This window comes from Oculina patagonica, chromosome 3 (assembly GCF_052425735.1).
Source record: "Oculina patagonica isolate OP01 chromosome 3, crgOcupat, whole genome shotgun sequence".
Classification (NCBI taxonomy): Eukaryota; Metazoa; Cnidaria; class Anthozoa; order Scleractinia; family Oculinidae; genus Oculina; species Oculina patagonica.
In genome coordinates this window covers 20,464,967-20,487,379 of record NC_135760.1, presented here as the reverse complement: position 1 = coordinate 20,487,379, position 22,413 = coordinate 20,464,967, and the positions used below count along the sequence as shown (strand labels likewise).

The 22,413-nt window shown below is 38.6% G+C and overlaps 4 protein-coding genes across 4 annotated transcripts in view; all 4 read left to right on the top strand.

The window, feature by feature from the left end:
• The window catches only part of LOC144645263 (uncharacterized), a 159,928-nt gene extending 153,698 nt beyond the window's left edge, over positions 1-6,230 (top strand). The window contains exon 14 of the mRNA XM_078504756.1: positions 5,230-6,230. The gene's annotated coding sequence lies outside the window, so the exon portion shown is untranslated. The remainder of the gene's footprint in view (positions 1-5,229) is intronic.
• The window catches only part of LOC144645260 (uncharacterized), a 114,874-nt gene that overhangs the window by 35,311 nt on the left and 57,150 nt on the right, over positions 1-22,413 (top strand). The gene's annotated exons all lie outside the window — the stretch shown is intronic.
• LOC144645891 (tetratricopeptide repeat protein 28-like) lies at positions 3,433-5,361 on the top strand. Its single transcript, XM_078505417.1, has 2 exons — positions 3,433-4,740; positions 5,221-5,361. The coding sequence occupies exon 1, from the start codon at positions 3,433-3,435 to the stop codon at positions 4,729-4,731; it is 1,299 nt and encodes a 432-aa protein (XP_078361543.1). The 3' UTR covers positions 4,732-4,740; positions 5,221-5,361.
• The window catches only part of LOC144645890 (tetratricopeptide repeat protein 4-like), a 5,784-nt gene continuing 1,331 nt past the window's right edge, over positions 17,961-22,413 (top strand). Inside the window, exons 1-6 of the mRNA XM_078505416.1 lie at positions 17,961-17,990; positions 19,619-19,692; positions 20,191-20,328; positions 20,623-20,784; positions 21,010-21,087; positions 21,680-21,747. Of these exons, the coding sequence (XP_078361542.1) occupies positions 20,238-20,328; positions 20,623-20,784; positions 21,010-21,087; positions 21,680-21,747 (399 nt within the window). The 5' untranslated portion in view covers positions 17,961-17,990; positions 19,619-19,692; positions 20,191-20,237. The remainder of the gene's footprint in view (positions 17,991-19,618; positions 19,693-20,190; positions 20,329-20,622; positions 20,785-21,009; positions 21,088-21,679; positions 21,748-22,413) is intronic.

The following is a 22,413-nucleotide window of genomic DNA, read 5'->3' as shown; positions in this document are numbered from 1 at the left end:
AGGGCTATAATATACGTAATAGAATAGTAGAAGCAGAAGCATGGGACTGGCTAACATTAAGAATTACTACCACTTGAGTTCTTAAAATTGCAGAAATAGCGCCATTTGCGAATCGAAAAGCACAACTCACTTTAATACCGATTTTCTTCTTCGAGGAAACAAACCATGACTTTTCTGTAATATACAGAGTAAGTTAGTGTCATGAGAGCATCTTGAGAAAATAGTAGAACAATATCACAAAAGAACCGAGTGTCGAGATGAAACGACAAAGGTCGCGAGTAACTCTTGTACTCCACTGAGATGCTCGCACACTGACACAATTTACCCAGTATCTTTTAAGCGTTGATGCTGGTGGCAAGCAAATTTTGTTGCTATATAGCCCCTTATTTTCCCTACGAAAGCCATTGCATGCATTGGCTAGTACATGGTCGCATGACACCCAACAATGAAACTGCTTGCCGCCAAATGTCCATGAGCGGGTAACATTGCGATACCTGTGACGTAAGAGGGTAAACTCTGATACCTGTGACGTCAGAGGGTAAACAGTGGAGAAAGAAAGGAAAGAAGCAGGTTCAAGCTCATGGGAGGAAATGTGGACCGCAGCAACCAATCGGGAAAGGTGGAAAAACTCTGTGAAGGCCCTATATGCCACGAGGCACAAGGAGGATAGGTGAAGGTAACTACTACTAACTATGCTGTGGGTCAAGGATGTGGAGCAAGACTGAAAATTGAAGTTCTGGATCAATTTAGGTTTCTGGGAAACTGCTCACCTACCCCTCCCCAAACCTAACATTAACCCTTACTTATCGCTTTGGGAAAAATGTTAGGTTTGGGGAGGGGTAGGTGAGCAGTTTCCCAGAAACCTAAATTGATCCGAAGTTCTTTCTCAAGGCCCCGACCCTTTTGACTCTACTACCTTCTTTCCCCTGTTATCAATAACGAAATAATTTCGTTTGTGGTTTGTTCTCCACACGACTTTTTTTACGTAATAGAAGAGTGCGATCGCGTAAGTTACCAATTAAAGCTGTCCAATTGCAACTTCTTATTGTTTTAATTGGACACCTTTACCACTCGTTCGTCATTTAAATGCACTTACAAGTGAATGATTTTTTTTCGCCGTTTCTCTGCTGTTTGTAAAACTAATGGAATGTATCGCTGCATTTTTAACTAAAAAAGGTTTTCCGGACTTTCCAACCTTGAATTTTGCTACTGATATAAATAACTATTAATGGACCTCAAGGCATACAAGCTAGGGAAAAGTCATGCTCGTAATTTGTAAAATCCGCCTGCCACTTTGTGCCGTTTTTTATTTGTTATTTCTTAAATCAGAAACACCTCTTGGCTGGACTTCTGGGTTGTTGTATGAGAAGTAAAAATCAAGTGTTACAATGTGGCTTCGTACAGTATCTGCACTGTCAAAATAATACAATGAAGACAAAAAGTAAATTATTTTCTTCCTTTCAAGTGGGCTTTCCATCTCTTTGAATAAGGCAATCTTTTCCACTTTTTACTTTTGTTTTTTGGTCTAAAATCTGTGGATAATCAAAAAGCACCGTCTGTGAAAGTAATGGCAGAATGTAGGCTTTTAGTTATTTTAGTGATACCCTGCAATTAAAAAACTTTTCGTAATTGGACAAGAACATATCACATGCATGCCATGCCTCAGAACATGAGATATGAACTTCCTAGGGAAATGAAACAACACAACTCCTGAGGTAAATGCCTGAACATTGAACATGCTGTGATCAAGTGGTACATCTATGAATTTTTGTGTATACCGTATTTACTCGAATAAGCGCCGCGGCGCTTATTAAATTTTTCGCGCCTCAAGTGCGGCGCTTAATCGAGGGCGGCGCTTATTTGAGGGCGGCGCTTATTTAAAATTTGGACGCCATAAAGAATCTTATATTTTGTAGTTATCGAAAATAGCATCTTTTGATTGTCAGTATTCGTCTCTTGCTGAAGAGAGAAGAGGCGCTAGCTGTTCTGGCAAAGTTCGCGGCCTTCACACATTTACAGAACTGCGTTTTGTAAGAATGTTTGATAGAAAAACTAATGTGCGAGCGGTAAAACAATTACTTCGAACTACAAAACATCGCTTTTGATGAAAAGAAATCTTCAAGTTTGTTTTAGAGTTGCTATGTAGTGCTGTTTTTAGTTAAACGGAATTTCTCAAATAAGCGCCGCATCGGGACTGCGGCGCTTATTCGGGGGCGGCGCTTATTAACTTTATTGTCCCAGATGCGGCGCTTATTCGAGGGCGGCGCTTATTCGGGGGCGGCCCTTATTCGAGTAAATACGGTATGTAAATGTGTGTGCGCATCCCATCAATTAGAATGGCTTTCAATTAAAGTGAGAAGAACTTGAGAGGCATCCCAATGACTGATCCCATGGAAAACAGTACGTTTTGTGCCCCTCTGACCTTACCCTGGATGCCAGAGGGTATTTTTTTGCGGCGACAAAGAGCGGGGAAGCCGCGATCGTTGATAGAGTGGCGAAGCCACGATCAAACGCCGCTCACAAATAGTGTCTTTTCTGCAAAGAAAAAAACCCTCTGGCACCCAGGGTACTCTGACCTTCAAAGCCCATTCAATTGAGCTCCATCTTAAAAGGGTCTTGAAGCAAAGAAGATTTGCAGGATTTTGATTCTCATACACGTAAATTAGCCTAATTGTTACATTGAAACTTTATTTTCAAATAAAAATTGGTAGCTTATGCAACTGCTAACACCTCTATAGAAAATGTCACTGTTATTTAAAGATTTGCATATTTTTAACCCAGTTCCATTTGCCATCATGACTATTTGCCAAGCAATATTGTGTAAACTTAAAATGACTTAAAAACAGTTTAAAAATTGCTTAAAACCTATAGAAGTCTTGAAGTCATGTTTTCAAGTAGAATCGATTTCACAAATGCCTGTGGGAACATGCAACCAGACCCTCCCGCCACCCCCACCATGGCTGGCATGTGTGCCACTATGAAGAAATACCGCACATTCATATGGTACATTAGCCCCAGAACCTCATACCTATATGAAATGTTTCTGGTGGTATAACTTTCTTGGGTTCACTGAGTATGACACCTCCATCCTTAATGGCTTGGGAAAATGCACTGGTCTGTGTGTTGGACAAGTTTATGTGGTAAGTAGAAATATATGGCACTACCGTCATTTTGTCAAGAATGTGACAACATCGTCTACATGTTTGTAACTGAGACAAATGAACTTGCTGAGTATTGCGATGTTTATAAAAAAAATACGAAATGAAAGGTGGGCATCAGGCTTGTGACCAATCAGAAATAAAGTGAGAAATTTTTGCACATAAACTACACCATTAAGGTAAAGGTGTAATAATCATACACTATCCACTTGTATTCACTCCTGAGGTACTGTATCTGTATACATAAAGGATTTTTCTTACTTTACAAGGCAAGATGGTTGACGCTTTGTTTGCTGCCGAGAAAGGACGAGCTCAAGCTCTTTCTGATCTTATGTTATCCCAATTTGGCATAAGAGAAAGTCAGACTGTTGCACAGGAAGAAGTAGTGCAACATCTTCAACTGCAACGCTCTATTCCATCAAATACAGTTTTTCAGGCATTTGACAGTGTTACGTGTGAGGTGTATCTCTGGGTTTTCTCAAAAGACGAACCTGTTCATTTTGGACCGATAAAAATTGGCGAGGCCCGTTCTCTGCTAGATGATACCACTCCCTTTCTTCAGTCCTTAATACATAATACCTACAAACAAATTGGCGTTCGTTCTGAGGTTATATGCGAGAATCGTTCTTTGTTTTTTTTAAGAGAAAATCGTTACAAAGCGGATGCAAAGTCCGATGAGGAAAACTCTCAACCTTTCGTCCTTCAAGAGAGTTCTTTGAGCACCTTGTATAACCTTGTGATTCAGCCGATTGCCGAGCTGGTTCAAGGTAATGAGCTTATCATTGTCCCAGATGGACCACTGTGGCTAGCTCCGTATGCTGCATTGGTGGACGCGGATTCCAAATACCTGTGCGACACATTTAGAATCCGATTGATCCCTTCGTTGACGAGCTTGAAGCTGATTGCAGACTGCCCAGACGACTACCACAGTAGAAGTGGTGCGTTACTTGTGGGAGATCCATGGGTAGAAGAAGTTACCAACTGCAAGGGTGAAAAATTCCTTGATCCTCTTCCGTTCGCAAGAAAGGAAGTAGAAATGATCGGAAAGATTCTCAATAATACGCCTCTGATTGGAAAGAATGCAACGAAACGCGAAGTGTTAAAAGGACTCAGTTCAGTTGCTTTAGTTCACATTGCAGCACATGGATGCATGGAAACTGGCGAAATTGCACTAACTCCAGACCCAGAGCGAACATCCCCGACCCCTACGAAGGAAGATTATATTTTGTCAATGGCAGATGTGCTTGGTGTTAAACTACGAGCTCGACTAGTAGTCCTAAGTTGCTGCCACAGTGGTCGAGGAGAGATCAAAGCTGAAGGTGTGGTCGGTATTGCACGTGCCTTCATGGGGGCTGGTGCTCGTTCTGTTCTTGTGTCACTTTGGGCGATCGATGACGAGGCCACGCTGGAGTTTATGAAAATTTTCTACCATCACCTTGTGGAAGGAAGAAGTGCCAGCGAGTCTCTGAACCAGGCCATGAAACATCTCAGAGAATCAGACAAGTACAGTGATGTAAGATACTGGGCGCCTTTTGTACTGATTGGTGACGACGTCACTCTGGACTTTTCTTAGACGGAATGAGTAAGTAAAAACGTTCTGTTCACCTTTAGGATAAACTGTAATTTTCTAAACAATTGTGCTGCTTGTTTATTTTCAGACATACATATTCGTTGTTTCCTTATATGAAGAGATTCAAACTTTTATGCAAAATAGCAACTTACCAAAATTGCGTCTGCAAGCTTTCATAGTTTTCTGTCTTCCACCCTGTCTCACTATTAAAGCCGTGTGAATTTCGAGACGTTCAAAACTATAAAAACACATTTTAAAGGAGCAAGAAGGCATTCTGATTTATGTTATTTGTTTATTTTCTCAATAATAATTCGTTTTTAGTAACGTGACTCAACAATTGTACATCGGGTACTAGCCAATTTTAAGATTTAAAGTACCCCCTTTAGGTTCCCAATTTTTTCTAAATTCCTTCCCTCAAAAAAGGCTTGAAAAGAAATCGGTAAATTTACAATTCTTAAAAAAGTGATTAGTACTAATTTGTTTTTGTTTCAGCTTACAAAGGAATGTATGACGATGTCACCAAGCGCAAGCGTCCCAGTTGGTAGCCAGAGTTCCTTTACAGTGGACTAGACTGATACAACAGTGAAACATGCAAGCGGTACCTTGTGCATAAGAATAACTGTTGAGTGTTCATCAAACCCAGTTTTATCTTTGTTGCTCTAACAGCTGTTAAAAAACGTCGTAGTTCTTTTACTTTGTAGCCAAGTTAGCGGGCTTAGGGCGATGAATGTAGTATACGACTTTCTTAGGATGTACTTGATTGCATTATTACTTTAATTAATCATTTGGATATAGCTTACCTTTAGGAAGGTCTATTTTTAGTTTAACGATTATTTCTCGATACATTTTTGCGTGATGCAGGTCAACTCACGCATGAGCTTAAGTTGCCTTAACTTTGATTGGTTTATATATTCAATTTCAGCAAGTTAAGAAAACAACTTCTTCAATTTTGTCATTTTCTTGTTTCTATTACGGTTTAATGATCGAGATATAAATTAAGTAAACACACAAAATCCAGTTAGTTAAACAAAACATGCAGAAACTGTTTTCAAGCAGTCTAATTGAAGAGACTGTGTTATTAAGTTCAAATTTCCAGAACGATTCGAAGCAACAGAATTGTACCTTTTGTGGTGCTGTCGTCCAATTTTTTTTTATATTATACCTTTATCATTTGTGTAGATCTCGTAAATAAGTAGAAAATAGTGAAAATTCAGAAGATTAACACAAGCGTAGAAGTTCAGTGTTTTAAAGATTTTTCCGAACCGTTGTAAAATTCTCTTTCACTTTAATTTTTTCACATTTTTATCCGACGAAGACAGGTTGCCAAAAACTTACACTTTTAACATGTAAATAGTTTTATTGTGATGAATCCCTCGTTACGGACTTCCAGTTTCCTTATTTTATTCCTAGATAAGCAAAGATTGATTATGTTTCCAGTTCTCGTGAGCTAGTTCAGTCCTCATACCAGGCTAACCATCTACACACATCAGCAATAGATTGCGACCAGTACGTTTTTGAGCCTGATAGTTGCGAGAGTCCTTTTAAAGAAGCTTTGTTTCAAATAATAAATGCTAATAACATTGGAATTTCCTTTAATTTTGTTTTAATTTGAAGTAAAATGTTCTTTGCATTCTTTGAGACCCGGGGCAGTTGGTTGGGCGAACCAAAGTAAATCTGGCAAAAATCGGAGCGACGAAAGTTCTCTTGCAACCGGGTTTACCTTGTTTCGCCCCTGAGGACATTCAATAAGTTATGTGGAAACAGTTGGACGAGGAATGGCTTTTATCCGGTGGGGCTAATAACGGGAATATTTTTTTCTTTTTTTGCTAGCCAAGACAGATGGGTCTTAAACTAGGGAGAGGGGTATAAAACGTAGAGGGGAGTGGGGGCGGGGCGATTTTTACGGTGTAAAGGTTTCGGAAAGATAACTTCCAATGGATGGTTAGATAGGCAAACCGTAAAATGTAACGATTTGAATCATTTTGGCCAGTGTCGGAATGTGCTGCAAAGATCCATTTCAATGTTGGCTGCTATATAACCACTGACCCCGTTCCAGGCAAGTAATATAGGTGTTTCTCTTCGATATTATTAAATAGATGTTTGGAAGACCTTTCAGTTACACCCGTGATGCAACACGTTAGAAAATCGGCATCTACGAAATATTTTAAGATATTACAATCTTTCAACTTTTCTATCAGAATTTGGTTGAAGTTCTCTGTACACTTAAGTGTTCAAGTTTGGGACCTGCTTTTTTCAGGTCCCAAACTTGAACACTTAGCCGTTCAAAACTTCGTTCAGCTCCGCCGGTCCCGTGTAAACGCAAGGTGAAAACAAGCAAGTTTTTGTCCGTGGAAAAATTTTTCCGCCCCGTGTAACTGGAGCCTTAGCGGTCTCAAAGAAGGCGCTGGATCGAGGGCTATAATATACGTAATAGAATAGTAGAAGCAGAAGCATGGGACTGGCTAACATTAAGAATTACTACCACTTGAGTTCTTAAAATTGCAGAAATAGCGCCATTTGCGAATCGAAAAGTACAACTCACTTTAATACCGATTTTCTTCTTCGAGGAAACAAACCATGACTTTTCTGTAATATACAGAGTAAGTTAGTGTCATGAGAGCATCTTGAGAAAATAGTAGAACAATATCACAAAAGAACCGAGTGTCGAGATGAAACGACAAAGGTCGCGAGTAACTCTTGTACTCCACTGAGATGCTCGCACACTGACACAATTTACCCAGTATCTTTTAAGCGTTGATGCTGGTGGCAAGCAAATTTTGTTGCTATATAGCCCCTTATTTTCCCTACGAAAGCCATTGCATGCATTGGCTAGTACATGGTCGCATGACACCCAACAATGAAACTGCTTGCCGCCAAATGTCCATGAGCGGGTAACATTGCGATACCTGTGACGTAAGAGGGTAAACTCTGATACCTGTGACGTCAGAGGGTAAACAGTGGAGAAAGAAAGGAAAGAAGCAGGTTCAAGCTCATGGGAGGAAATGTGGACCGCAGCAACCAATCGGGAAAGGTGGAAAAACTCTGTGAAGGCCCTATATGCCACGAGGCACAAGGAGGATAGGTGAAGGTAACTACTACTAACTATGCTGTGGGTCAAGGATGTGGAGCAAGACTGAAAATTGAAGTTCTGGATCAATTTAGGTTTCTGGGAAACTGCTCACCTACCCCTCCCCAAACCTAACATTAACCCTTACTTATCGCTTTGGGAAAAATGTTAGGTTTGGGGAGGGGTAGGTGAGCAGTTTCCCAGAAACCTAAATTGATCCGAAGTTCTTTCTCAAGGCCCCGACCCTTTTGACTCTACTACCTTCTTTCCCCTGTTATCAATAACGAAATAATTTCGTTTGTGGTTTGTTCTCCACACGACTTTTTTTACGTAATAGAAGAGTGCGATCGCGTAAGTTACCAATTAAAGCTGTCCAATTGCAACTTCTTATTGTTTTAATTGGACACCTTTACCACTCGTTCGTCATTTAAATGCACTTACAAGTGAATGATTTTTTTTCGCCGTTTCTCTGCTGTTTGTAAAACTAATGGAATGTATCGCTGCATTTTTAACTAAAAAAGGTTTTCCGGACTTTCCAACCTTGAATTTTGCTACTGATATAAATAACTATTAATGGACCTCAAGGCATACAAGCTAGGGAAAAGTCATGCTCGTAATTTGTAAAATCCGCCTGCCACTTTGTGCCGTTTTTTATTTGTTATTTCTTAAATCAGAAACACCTCTTGGCTGGACTTCTGGGTTGTTGTATGAGAAGTAAAAATCAAGTGTTACAATGTGGCTTCGTACAGTATCTGCACTGTCAAAATAATACAATGAAGACAAAAAGTAAATTATTTTCTTCCTTTCAAGTGGGCTTTCCATCTCTTTGAATAAGGCAATCTTTTCCACTTTTTACTTTTGTTTTTTGGTCTAAAATCTGTGGATAATCAAAAAGCACCGTCTGTGAAAGTAATGGCAGAATGTAGGCTTTTAGTTATTTTAGTGATACCCTGCAATTAAAAAATTTTTCGTAATTGGACAAGAACATATCACATGCATGCCATGCCTCAGAACATGAGATATGAACTTCCTAGGGAAATGAAACAACACAACTCCTGAGGTAAATGCCTGAACATTGAACATGCTGTGATCAAGTGGTACATCTATGAATTTTTGTGTATACCGTATTTACTCGAATAAGCGCCGCGGCGCTTATTAAATTTTTCGCGCCTCAAGTGCGGCGCTTAATCGAGGGCGGCGCTTATTTGAGGGCGGCGCTTATTTAAAATTTGGACGCCATAAAGAATCTTATATTTTGTAGTTATCGAAAATAGCATCTTTTGATTGTCAGTATTCGTCTCTTGCTGAAGAGAGAAGAGGCGCTAGCTGTTCTGGCAAAGTTCGCGGCCTTCACACATTTACAGAACTGCGTTTTGTAAGAATGTTTGATAGAAAAACTAATGTGCGAGCGGTAAAACAATTACTTCGAACTACAAAACATCGCTTTTGATGAAAAGAAATCTTCAAGTTTGTTTTAGAGTTGCTATGTAGTGCTGTTTTTAGTTAAACGGAATTTCTCAAATAAGCGCCGCATCGGGACTGCGGCGCTTATTCGGGGGCGGCGCTTATTAACTTTATTGTCCCAGATGCGGCGCTTATTCGAGGGCGGCGCTTATTCGGGGGCGGCCCTTATTCGAGTAAATACGGTATGTAAATGTGTGTGCGCATCCCATCAATTAGAATGGCTTTCAATTAAAGTGAGAAGAACTTGAGAGGCATCCCAATGACTGATCCCATGGAAAACAGTACGTTTTGTGCCCCTCTGACCTTACCCTGGATGCCAGAGGGTATTTTTTTGCGGCGACAAAGAGCGGGGAAGCCGCGATCGTTGATAGAGTGGCGAAGCCACGATCAAACGCCGCTCACAAATAGTGTCTTTTCTGCAAAGAAAAAAACCCTCTGGCACCCAGGGTACTCTGACCTTCAAAGCCCATTCAATTGAGCTCCATCTTAAAAGGGTCTTGAAGCAAAGAAGATTTGCAGGATTTTGATTCTCATACACGTAAATTAGCCTAATTGTTACATTGAAACTTTATTTTCAAATAAAAATTGGTAGCTTATGCAACTGCTAACACCTCTATAGAAAATGTCACTGTTATTTAAAGATTTGCATATTTTTAACCCAGTTCCATTTGCCATCATGACTATTTGCCAAGCAATATTGTGTAAACTTAAAATGACTTAAAAACAGTTTAAAAATTGCTTAAAACCTATAGAAGTCTTGAAGTCATGTTTTCAAGTAGAATCGATTTCACAAATGCCTGTGGGAACATGCAACCAGACCCTCCCGCCACCCCCACCATGGCTGGCATGTGTGCCACTATGAAGAAATACCGCACATTCATATGGTACATTAGCCCCAGAACCTCATACCTATATGAAATGTTTCTGGTGGTATAACTTTCTTGGGTTCACTGAGTATGACACCTCCATCCTTAATGGCTTGGGAAAATGCACTGGTCTGTGTGTTGGACAAGTTTATGTGGTAAGTAGAAATATATGGCACTACCGTCATTTTGTCAAGAATGTGACAACATCGTCTACATGTTTGTAACTGAGACAAATGAACTTGCTGAGTATTGTGATGTTTATAAAAAAAATACGAAATGAAAGGTGGGCATCAGGCTTGTGACCAATCAGAAATAAAGTGAGAAATTTTTGCACATAAACTACACCATTAAGGTAAAGGTGTAATAATCATACACTATCCACTTGTATTCACTCCTGAGGTACTGTATCTGTATACATAAAGGATTTTTCTTACTTTATTTTTTATTTTTGTTTTTATTATTTTCGTGGCACGTACAGGTCTGTAAACTAGCTTTTTAGCTAAGCGTTTCTTGTTTCAATACTTTTCGTCCATGTGTCTTAATAGCTTTTACTTTTTACCTTCGGTCGATTCTGTAGCTAAGGATACCAATAACTGACATATTAGAAGGGGATACCCATATCACTAGAAATTTAGGTTTCCAAGTTTTTGTCGAATGGGTCTGTCCAAAATACTTGGATGGCGTTATAAAATTTCAGACGGGCGACGGAGGTCAGTTTTCACAATTTTCACGCATTGCGTGACGACCCTATGTCAGTTAATTGATCATGCTCGCCCGCATATTGATTTTAAAGGATCTTGTATGGACCTGGTAAGGCAAGAGTACCGTGCCTGCATTGAAAAGAGAATGATCAATTTTAAGGATGAAATTTTCTGTTTTATTTACACGCGTCAGGGCCGTAACCAGACTTTTGGCATACACGAGGCAAAATTGGCGATCGCCGATGGCGCGAACCCAAACTTTAAAGTCTAGATGCAAAAAACGCGATTTTCAGCATTTTTACAAGGTATTTCTTTGGAAAGTCAATCTTGTTCAACTGTAAATTAATTTCGCAAATAAACGGTTTCTATTTTTAACTTTTAGTGTAATTCTAGACGAGGCAAGTGCCTCGTCTTGCCTCTTGCTAGTTACGGCCCTGCGCGTGCTATCTGTTATACGGTACATTCTGTCGCCAAGCACTTTCAGTTTCGAGAAATGTATAAGCACTGTTATGTATAAAGCATGTGAAGCACTTTCCGTTTCGAGTGTGACACATGCCCGTCCATACGAATGAGATTATGACTCAACAAGACAACAAAGGGAAAACTTAACATGTCAGTTGAATATTATTCAACTGACATGTTCTTTTAGCAAACGACACTTTTGCTCTATCACTTCAAACAGACGCTTTCAATTGCCTAATTCATTGCCTGATTCCGTGTCATATGCATTACAATTGATCACGAGGACAATCAACTTTCTCAGAAACAGGGGATTCCCCTTATTAATGTTCCCAACCCATGAAGTCAAAACAAGACAACAAGTTCAGTGGGAGAAAAGGGGTAAGGGATGAAGTGCTCGAGTTGCCAATCAGAATCATCAAAAGAAATCATGCAGGGTACATGTATCACAGGTTAGTTGGTTGGCAAGGAGAGACTGGAATCCTCTCCTTCCTTTCAGGAAGCCCTAGTTCCCAAGAAACTGGGGTCCTAATCTCTAGGACCCTTGGGAACAAACACAACCACATGCCCTGGTTCCCAAGAAACTGGGGTCCTAATCTCTAGGACCCTTGGGAACGTTCCCAAGAAACTGGGGTCCTAATCTCTAGGACCCTTGGGAACAAACACAACCACATGCCCTGGTTCCCAAGAAACTGGGGTCCTAATCTCTAGGACCCTTGGGAACAATCACAACAACCAACAACAGCAACACTGCGGGGCCCCACTATAAGGGGAAAGCTGACCCTGTGAGGCTATGGGGCAAAAGGGCGAATGGTACAGAGCACTTCATCCCCACAAATACACGAAGTGTATTCCCCATAGACGAACAGCACGAAAATATAAAATAGGTTTAAGTTGACATGTAAATAAGTAGTAATAGCCCTTCACTCGACTCCTTTTCAGGAGTATAGACTATCAACAGTCTCTCGTCATAGCATCCTGTCCTGTGCATCCTTCTCTAGCTGGTACCAACTCTTGCCCATGGACTCGATCTCTGCTTTTAGCGAACGTCTCCAGGTGTTTAATAGTCGACCTCTCTTTTGACTCCCTTGAGGATTTCAGGTCAAAGCTTGCCTTTTGATGGTACAGGAAGGCATCCGTAAGGTGTGACCTAGCCATTTCATACACGTAAAGGAGTAGATATATAAATTCAAGACTGTTATTGCCCTATTCATGGTTTCCCTTTGAATGATACAGCACAAATTCAATGAGTGCTGGGAAAAACGGGAATAAAAGACCTTATACAGAGCAAAAGTTTGTTATTCACCACTAGAATTATACATTGCTGACCTAAGAAACATGGCAGGAAGGCAGAACTCACACAAGAATCAATCAGGGTAGAAGGTGCGAAAAATAAGGCGTATTTGAACAATTAAGACACTTGCTACACAGACATGCATTCATTGTAGATAGAGTAGCTCCTGTTGGATTTATCCTTGTGCCACTAAACTTGGCAGGCTTGAAATGGTTCAATGCTTCTGCATGAACAAAGTAATGTATTCACTACAAAGCAAAATTTTATGTTTTGATCCTAGAATCCTCACTTTTGTATTTCTTGTGACATACTCCCGTAGAAAGTCCTGTTATTGTATTTTATGTCAGGGCCGTTCCTAGGCAATTTTAGTGGTAGTAAAGGCAGGTACGCCCCTGTATGTCTTGGATCAAATTCTTGCTACAATAATATTATTGTTCAATTTCCCCTTGAGTTATAACACATTTTTTGTTAAAATGGCAGTGACAATGGCACCTTTAAATACCTCAAATTTCTTGCATTAAATGTAAAAACTGTTTACATTTTTAGAATCTTCATAAAGTATTCTATAAGCTGAGAACTTTCGTTGCTTTGAGTTGTTATTTGTCCTATTTTTACTTTAGTGACAAGGGACGAGAATTCACCACCCTAGCCTCCAGCAAAGCTAAGTTTATGTCGCTCTTCCTCAACTTTGAGCAGCCAAATTATAAAGGGTCTCGTCTACTCAGGTATTAAGACATGACTTCGAACATTACAGAAGATAACAATAGCGAATTCCACCGGTATCTTGTAATTTCCAGCCCTTTAGGCTTTTCGACGGCTGGTGGAAACGGCAGCCTGCAAATTGCTCTAAGTTTCGTTTGTTTTCATATTGAAATCTCATTTAACGCCGGTCTAATATATCGCAAAATAGAATCAGCTTATAAATATTTATACTTAGCTTTTAGCAAGCTCCTGGATTCCACTTGGCCAAGATGCACCCTAGGGAAATCCGGATTGCTTGTCCAATTTTTTTACTGACCACTTTCGGCGGGAGAGAAGGCGGCGCGCTAGACGAGGCTTGAAAGACATTCACGACGGCCTTGACCCTTGTTGACTGTTCTCCGGCTTGACAAGAGAATAGTATATTCTAGTTGAAGAAATCGTCTTGTTCTTTATAAGTCGTTCATTCACATTAAGCTTACATAATCTCGGGCAAACGAAGGCATGTTGTCTCCACCATACAAATAATGTTTTTGTGAGGTTCATGCTTTTTGCTGTAGTGTCGATCGGGTTTAGCCGCGGTTCGGAGACCACAGGACCTTGAAGCCGAGTCGGTAGAGTGGCCATATTCCGGTAGAGGTAATCTGTTCTGTGTGTGCATATCAAGTTCCTGAGTTGCTGGGCCGAATACCTGTTCAGTAGTGCGAGGCCTTCGACAGATCGTCCGCACATTTATCTTCGAACGACAGAATAAAATGTGTAAAACCGGAACGTAGTTCGTGGGCAGATACCAGGATAACTCATAAAGTACTGATGGAGCGATGTTGAAGCGAAAAACAATCGAAGGATATCACAGCAATAATAATTATTGTGAAAACTCTTTTAGTTAGGGAGCTCAGAGATTTTGAAGTAAAACTACTCAAGTCTAGATAAAACCGCATGGCCTTGATTGACATAATAGAAAAGGGGCGATGTGATTGGCCAGCCCGAATAGCGCATCACACTCAGAAGTGAGTTTGACCTTTGAATGTAACGCAAGAGTGATAGTCTTGCAGCATATTGCGTGACAGATCTGCGTATTTGAAAAGAGTGATCTTATGACTTCTCTGAACTCCTTTCATGGTTGTCACATTAACTTTAATTTATATTACATGTAAATTGGCATTTATATTACATATAAATTTGCTTGAATATTCCAAGTTCATTTCAAACGTTTCAAAGTGACAGCTGTCTCGCGATAAGTCTGAAAATCAAGCTTATGGATCTGTTGCATCCAAAGTTTTGCAAGTCATTTTATTCCCTTTCCTTCAAATGAGTGAAAAATATACTCAGCAATCGTCTCAATGAGATTAAGGTGCCTGGAGAAAAGGTTTAGTAGCGATTTCCTTCGTTACCAGTGGTACGTATTATTATATTTTTACCTATTTTGCTTTGGAAGGCTTTGTCTCTCTGATTCGTGTACTCTTAAAGTTTAATGTTTTGGCGCCGCTTATAGCTTGTTTTTGCTCTAGATCTTGTATAGTTCAACATTGCTGAGTTTAATCTTAAAATATTCTTTATCCACTTATACCGCATGTGACTTTAAATGCAGCGTTTACTTATGTTAAAAATTGAAGAAATGAATTGGTTCTCGAATAAAATAGGACCAAATATGAATTATTGGAGTAAACTGCAAAATGTTCTTGTTAATGTGTGTTTGATAAAATTCGATTTTAAGGCCAATATATAGCATTAGTAGTTGAATTCAGCACGGTATCAACAGCGTACAAGTGAAATCCGTCGCTTTTTGCTTATAATATCATTGGGCACGCATGATTCGGCAAAGATTTGGTTACGTGGCACGTTGTTTCGAATGCGGTCAAACTTGGTTAAAAATCCATGTTTTGCATAGAAATTAGCTCGAGCATAACACAGCAATTTTATGAAAACTCTTTGAATTTGCCCAAATACACTGCCTGCAAGGACACCGTATTTGAAACGCTCCCAAATGTTTATGTTCTCGAGACTGAAAGTAATTTGAATTATTCAGAGAGAAATGTTTCACATTTAGTTTTCTTAGAGTGAGGGGGTTCCCCTCATGAATATATTGTTATCTCTTATTCAACACTCGCGCATTTAAGGTGGCTCGATATAGTTTTTCTGGGCCATACCTACAATTTGCAATTGGCCTTTAAACGATCTTCCCTGACTCGGATCGATATGAAAATTATACCACATATTGGTTTTAGATTGAAGTTTACTTAAATATATATTTTAAGGTAATCGATATTTCCATGGCAACGATAAACAGAAAACCGCCAAATCAGTAAAGCCTGATTTTTGCGTGAATCAGATTTGCCGCTTAAAAACTAATATCAGCATCTTAAACTATGATGTATATTCAAGAATTAAAAGATTCTGTATGTTTGATTTCGAATAAATCGCAAAAATGTTTCAAATCGTAGTTTTTGCACAGCGATAATAAATGAGCCGATACACAAACACTGCGTAGACGAAGTAATCTCAAAAAACGGCAAAATGTGTATTTAACTTATCTTTCAACGTCGTGAAAGTTTTGTTGAGTTTCCACAGCGCAATGCCGAGAATTTGTTTTTTTCTTGCGACCACTCGTATTGTTATTTTTAAATAAGTTTATAGTTTTAAGCGTCTTTTGAAAAATCTATATAACGGCTCGATAGATTTTCTTTAGACTTTCAGCACGCGTACTTGATTATGTAAACTATTTTATCGCAAAGTTTTATTATCATTGATTCACTGGAACGTTTTCAAATTAACCGATAAAGGAGGCCTTCGAATCGACGAAAATCTTGCGTTACAATTCACGGTTTATATAATCATGCTAAAATATTCAAATTAATGTGCACTGCATTCTGTGCTTTGTTACCCGTGGTGGAGCTTTTTGTATTTCTCACAAAGGAATGTAGTGCACATTAATTTGAATATTTTAACACGATTTTATAAACCGTGAATTGTAACGCAAGTTTTTCGTCCATTCGAAGGCCTCCTTTATCGTTTAATTTGAAAACGTTCCAGTGAATCAATGATAATATATAAAACTTTGCGGCTAAATAGTTTACATAATCAAGTACGCGTGCTGAAAGTCTAAAGAAAATCTATCGAGCCGTTTTATAGATTTTTCAAAAAACGCTTAAAACCGAAAATTACTTAAAAATTACAATACGAGTGGTCGCAAGAAAAAAACAAATTCTAGGCATTGCGCGGTGGAAACTCAACAAAACTTTCACGACGTCGAAAGATAAGTTTAATACACATTTTGCCGTTTTTTGAGATTACTTCTTATAGGTAGTGTTTGTGTCTCGGCTCATTTATTATCGCTGTGCAAAAACTACGATTTGAAACATTTTTGCGATTTATTCGAAATCAAACATACAGAATCTATTAATTCTTGAATATTTTATTTGCAGTACATCATAGTTTAAGATGCTGATATTAGTTTTTTAGCGGTAAATCTGATTCACGCAAAAATCAGGATTTACTCATTTGGCGTTTTTTTGTTTACCGTTGCCATAGAAATATCGATTACCTTAAAAAGTATATTAAATCAAATTTCAATCTAAAACCAATATATGGTGTAATTTTCATATCGATCCGAGTCAGGGAAGATCGTTTAAAGGCCAATTGCAAATTGTAGGTATGGCCCAGAAAAAACTATATCGAGCCACCTTAAACCAGTTTTCTACTGAAACCGGGATATTACTTGCCAAACTTAGAAAAGCCATGGCAATAAGAATACTTACAAAATTTGCATTCTTGCAGCTACAAAAGGAAGTTTACAGAGGTGCCTCTTGTGTCCCATTCGGCATTTGTAGTCGTTCATTACTTTCCGTTCACTTTCTGTCGTCGATTTTTAAAATTTTAAGATTTACTTTTTCATTTTTGTATATATTTAAATCTAAAAAATAAGCATCTCCCTCCCTGAGAGTTAATACCCATCCCCATTTTGGAGGACAACAATATATACACGTACCTTACAGGATAACTATTGGTTTACTTTTCGCAGAGGCTCGGGACGAGTCTATTTCAAATACATTTCTTTGAGTGAGTCTACTAATACCGACATACAACAGAATTTATCCTTCAAATTAAAATCGAAACAGATTACAGTAATTACATAATTGTCGGGATATTCATAGTTCTGTAATCAGTTTATAAATATGTCAGTACTGTTTGTCGCTAAACTACGAGAAGTTAGTAGAAAAACCTCGAGCATTTAGTATTATATTTTATTTATTTGTGTATCCATTTTTGACGGGGATCAGCAAAATATCGCTACTTGTCATTGGCGGGAATGATCGATTATTTGCCGAAGCTGGACTAAGCCAAATCAATGATATTTTGCGATATCAGAGTTCAAGAATTGTTTTATTGTTAGGTCACTGAGCTTGGTCTACGCCTAGTAAAAAATTTCAAATCACTCTCCAACAACTCTGGAAAAACAGCTGGCATTTTTTTCGCGGAATTGGACACTACTACGCATGAGCAAGTAATTATTATTTGCAGCAAAATTACGGTTTGACAACAGTCTATTATTTTAAGCAAATTGTTTGCAAGTTGTTTCGACCAATGCATGAGAAGGAAAAAAATGCTTCGGGTGATAAATATGGTTTGTTAGCGTCTGGAAAACTTAAACTGTTATCTGTGCTAAAACAGTTCAGTCGAGTGAGACGCAACAGTTTGAATTCGTCATAAAGGTAATCAAATCTTTACAGTTTTAAATGTTCCGAATATAATGCCTGGTTGTCAGATCTTTTCAAAGGTTTTGTTAGAAAGTCTCATTCAAACCTTCCTGACGGTAATTTTTCTTTGTTTGGAAATGCCAAGTGGTTAAAAAAATTATTTTGGTTTTGTAGTTAACAAAGTCAGTTCTAGGCTTGACCAAACACAATCCCTATGAACAGTGTCAAGTAAACTAACGTTCGGCACTAAACGCTGGTTTAAGAGAGTCATATTTTGAGATACCTAGGGCATGTTACTACATATCGAGGCTGCAAGTAATTCGAAGCTGTTTCGTATGATTAAATACTATTAATATTCTAGCTGGCTTTATCTGAAACTGGGCTTAAAAATTCTCCGAAACCAGAGCCGTCTGCCGGTCATTTTAATTGTCAACCTGAGACCGTTCCCGTAAGTGATTCAGAAGCGAAATTTTGCGGATAGAATGTCGGAAGCATAGAGATTGGTTTTCTTAGCAACTGTTTTACATGTAGCTGTGTTATCAGCTACAAAACTAACAGAATTGCTTGGCATTTTAATAGAAAGTTTGAAAACTCTTCTATGGAAATTCTGAAAGACTTTTCGATTTAGGTCTGTTAAATTTTAAATATAAAGATTTTTTGGTCCGCTTAGGCTCGGAAAATTCAACTACAAGTCGAAAATAATATTGAGTTGCTGAGCATTTCTAAACAATAATGAAACACTCTCAAGAGGTTTGAATGAGAATTTTCGTCGAAAATTTGGAAGAATTTTCGACTGCTGTGCACATTGCCACAGCGTCTAATTTACAGGAATAATCGAAGACATTACACGTAAAATGAAGTCGTTAACTTGGTGTAAGGATACCATATTTGAAACGTGTCTAAACGTTTTTGTTAAGTGTGAGTTAATCGAAACTGAAAGTAATTAGGGTCGGCGAAGGAGATTACTAGAGTATACGGTGATTTTTACGCTAAAATATGGCTGCTTGGAATATCTTTTTTTAGCAACTGGTATAAAGTACATGTTGTGTTTTGTTTTGTTTTTTCTACTCACAACCTCTTTTCGCTTGGGGGAATTTTCGGAATATTAGCTAACCCCGTTAAATAATTCAGAGCTGTTCTAAGAATCAAGGAGTTCCCCTAATGAATATTCTAACAACAATAATGTGACACTCGCGCATTTTAGATCACTTTCCTTTAGCAGGTGAATCTTTCGTATAGAAACTGATGAAAATCATTCTACATTGTCACACGAAAACGTAATTTAAAGTCGTTCAATTAATGCAAGCACACTGTCTGCAATTTATCGCGCGTTTTTACAAACACCATATTTGTATTTGAAACGCGCCTGAATGTTTGAATTATTTAGAGAAGTTGAAGTTTTCTTAGAATCGGGGGGTTTCCCTTATGAATATTCTAATTCGAATACAACAATCATCATCGGGGGGGGGGGGGGGGGTGAGGGGATTTCCCTTATGAATATTCTATTTCTAATAAAACAGTTGCGAACTTAAAACCAGTTTCCACCTGCTGGCGAATTTTTCTCATGCACAGAAACTGACCATTGCGAGTGTTTCACAACCCTTTAAAATTTAAAGAGTAAAATTTCCTCAAATGTCTTACAGAGATCAATATGAGACTGATGTGCCAAGGCAAGAGTGAAACAAACTTCAACTGAAGACAGTTTTCGTTATTAGCGGTACGTATTTGTATGCGCGGTCACTTCACTTGTCTTAATACTGAGTATTTCAAGTTTTGAAAATACGTTTAGTTGAATAAATCCGTCTTTTTCACGTCAAACCTCCCTGAGTTAGTTGATAACATATAATGATTATCAAAATGAGTAACACTGAGGAAAGTGAAAGATTTTAGCGCTGTATATTTAGGGGAAATTACCTAGAGCAGTTCTGCATTAATTAAATGCGTCTAAGTGTAAACTCAGCGCGGGAGTCCCATCAAACTGAACGCAGCCAAAACAAAACACCAAGGATTTTAATTAGAAAACAGAGAGAGATTCTGTAGATCTTATTGGAAATTCAATTATTTTAACAACCATTCTTGACATATCCCCTTGGTGTTCGCCATTTGTAACTTTTGTGTAGGGATAACCTGTGATCAATTATCTGCTGCGCAATATTATACGGCCACTGCCTTATATGGAAATTTTGTTTTTAAATATTTTGACTCAAACTATAAGGTGTTTCAACAATCAGTAAACCTTCACACTGAAAACTTCCAACATCCATGGCGAGGAGTCCAATCAAAGGTGCAATTGAAAATTACGTCACACCACCTGCTGAAGAAACACTGGATTTTGATGACGACACCTTAAGAGGTGAGTGGAACTGACCACTGTGATCCGTTGATAAAATGATACTCCTTTCTCAGAAAGGATTGTTTCATGTCCATTGTTTCAAGGCTATAAAGACGAGTGATCTCTCTTTCTGATGTAAAACGGAGTGTGCTATATTACTACTGACTTATAACAGAAAAAGAATCTTCCAATTTTGTAGAATGTTTTCAGCTGAGAGAGTGATCATTTAAGTAAAGATAGGAAAAGTATAAACTTAAGAACGAGTAGTGTCGTTGGACTACACCAGTAACAATCCTATAATTGGTTTCGTTTTAGCAATAACTGAGGTGTACAAGAATCAAGGAAATGAGGAATACCGAAAAAGAGATTTTGTCAATGCCATTCATTTCTACACTGAAGGATTAGAAGTGAACTGCAAAGATCAAGGAATGAATGCCACGCTGTACAGCAACAGGGCGATAGCAAATTTCAAATTGGGTAGGAATGTATTTCTTCTTCAATGTACAGAGTTATGCAGTTCCTCCAGTGCTGTCGTTTTCCAAACATATTTCATACCTACATTAAATAAAACCACAGAAGAATTCCGAGGAAGATCGGAAGACGTTTCGACTATAGCCTTCATAAATTTTAATTACGATCAGTCTTGGCTTTATCCTTCTATAAGCTTACAGAGTTGAAGGAGTGCGTTGATTTCTTTGACAGGAAAGTATGTTGATTCACTGAATGATGCAAAAGCTGCCACTCGACTGCAGCCAATTTTCCTCAAAGCGATTGTTAGAGGTAAGTTTTTGCTATCCTACGTTCAACGAACTGACCTCACACACAGTTTTAAAGGGCGATTGAGTGGGTTATTCTTTGTAACATACCGTCTAGCCGGAGTTTCGGAAATCGAGTATAGGAGACATCCGTTCTCCTTTTTGGCTGGACTAGGTGACGTGATGCATTTAATTTTCTCAATTGCAGAAGATTTCAAAAACTTGTATGGAGTTCATGTTATGGGAGCAGAATTTTATCCAATCGGTGACCGACAGAAAATTTAAATCGATTTTTTGGTGTATATTGTAGTTCGAAATGCCATTTTGAGAACATCGGAGAATTGACAGTGAGCGGAGGATGAAAACAGAAAAAATATGTACTCCCATGATAACCTAGCTGTAGTATGTCCGTCTGTTTCTCTCATTTTCCGCATGTGGGCAAGTGTCAGTTGCTGGTACCGACTCGACATACATGGAACACTCCTTTGTTGCAGCAATGTTGTAGTCCATTAGTGTCGGCAATAAATATTTTCTTTTCCTTTGGATCCTTGACGATTTTTCCACTGTGTTGACATGTCCACTAGCTCCCATGTGAATTTGTACTTTTGTGTCCTCAGGAGCAAGTGCCTGTGTTGAGCTGAATTGGTTTGAAGAAGCTATCACCTGGTGTGATAAGGGTTTAGCTGTATCCTTTGAAAAATTCTTCAGATCAAACTCATACCCAAGAAATGCTTTTGATTAAATAACCAGAGTCTAACGAGACATAATATGTGATAACGTCTGGGGAAAATTTCGATTTGTGCACAAAGTGATTTATTTCTAAAAAGCACGTTGTTACTATTTGACGCATGTCAAACGGAAAAACTTCTGGGAAGAAACAACCAATCAATTGTGGCATGTTAACTGAGGTATTTTTACAGTTTCGCTTAACATTTCAGATACAAAACTTTGATATTCACGACTGTCGTTGTTTTTGGAAACAGCAAAGAATTTCCCTCAAAATTCGTAAAGCTTTATACGGATCCAAATACTTCAAACTAAGTAAAATAACAGAGAAAGGTTTGTAGTGTACAAATCCGGTTAAATGAATCGACCACGCGCTGCTTTTTCCCAAACTTTGAACACCGACGTCAATCTAAGCATTTTCCTGTGTACTTGTCAGACTTGTAGTACAGTATGGGGCCACTTCTTTTGGCGTTAACTTGTATTTCTTACCTCAGAAGAACCGCAGGAACTTAAAATTTCGCCCAGAGTATTCTACATTATTCAGCTTTTTGGTGTAAAGCTTTCGGCTTGTCAACGCTAAATTTGCCCGAGCAATAATAAAAATAAGTGTCCCGTTTGTGGGCCC

Coding starts and splice junctions, on each gene's coding strand:
- LOC144645891 (XM_078505417.1), top strand. CDS start 3,433: ATGGTTGACGCTTTGTTTGCTGCCGAGAAAGGACGAGCTCAAGCTCTT.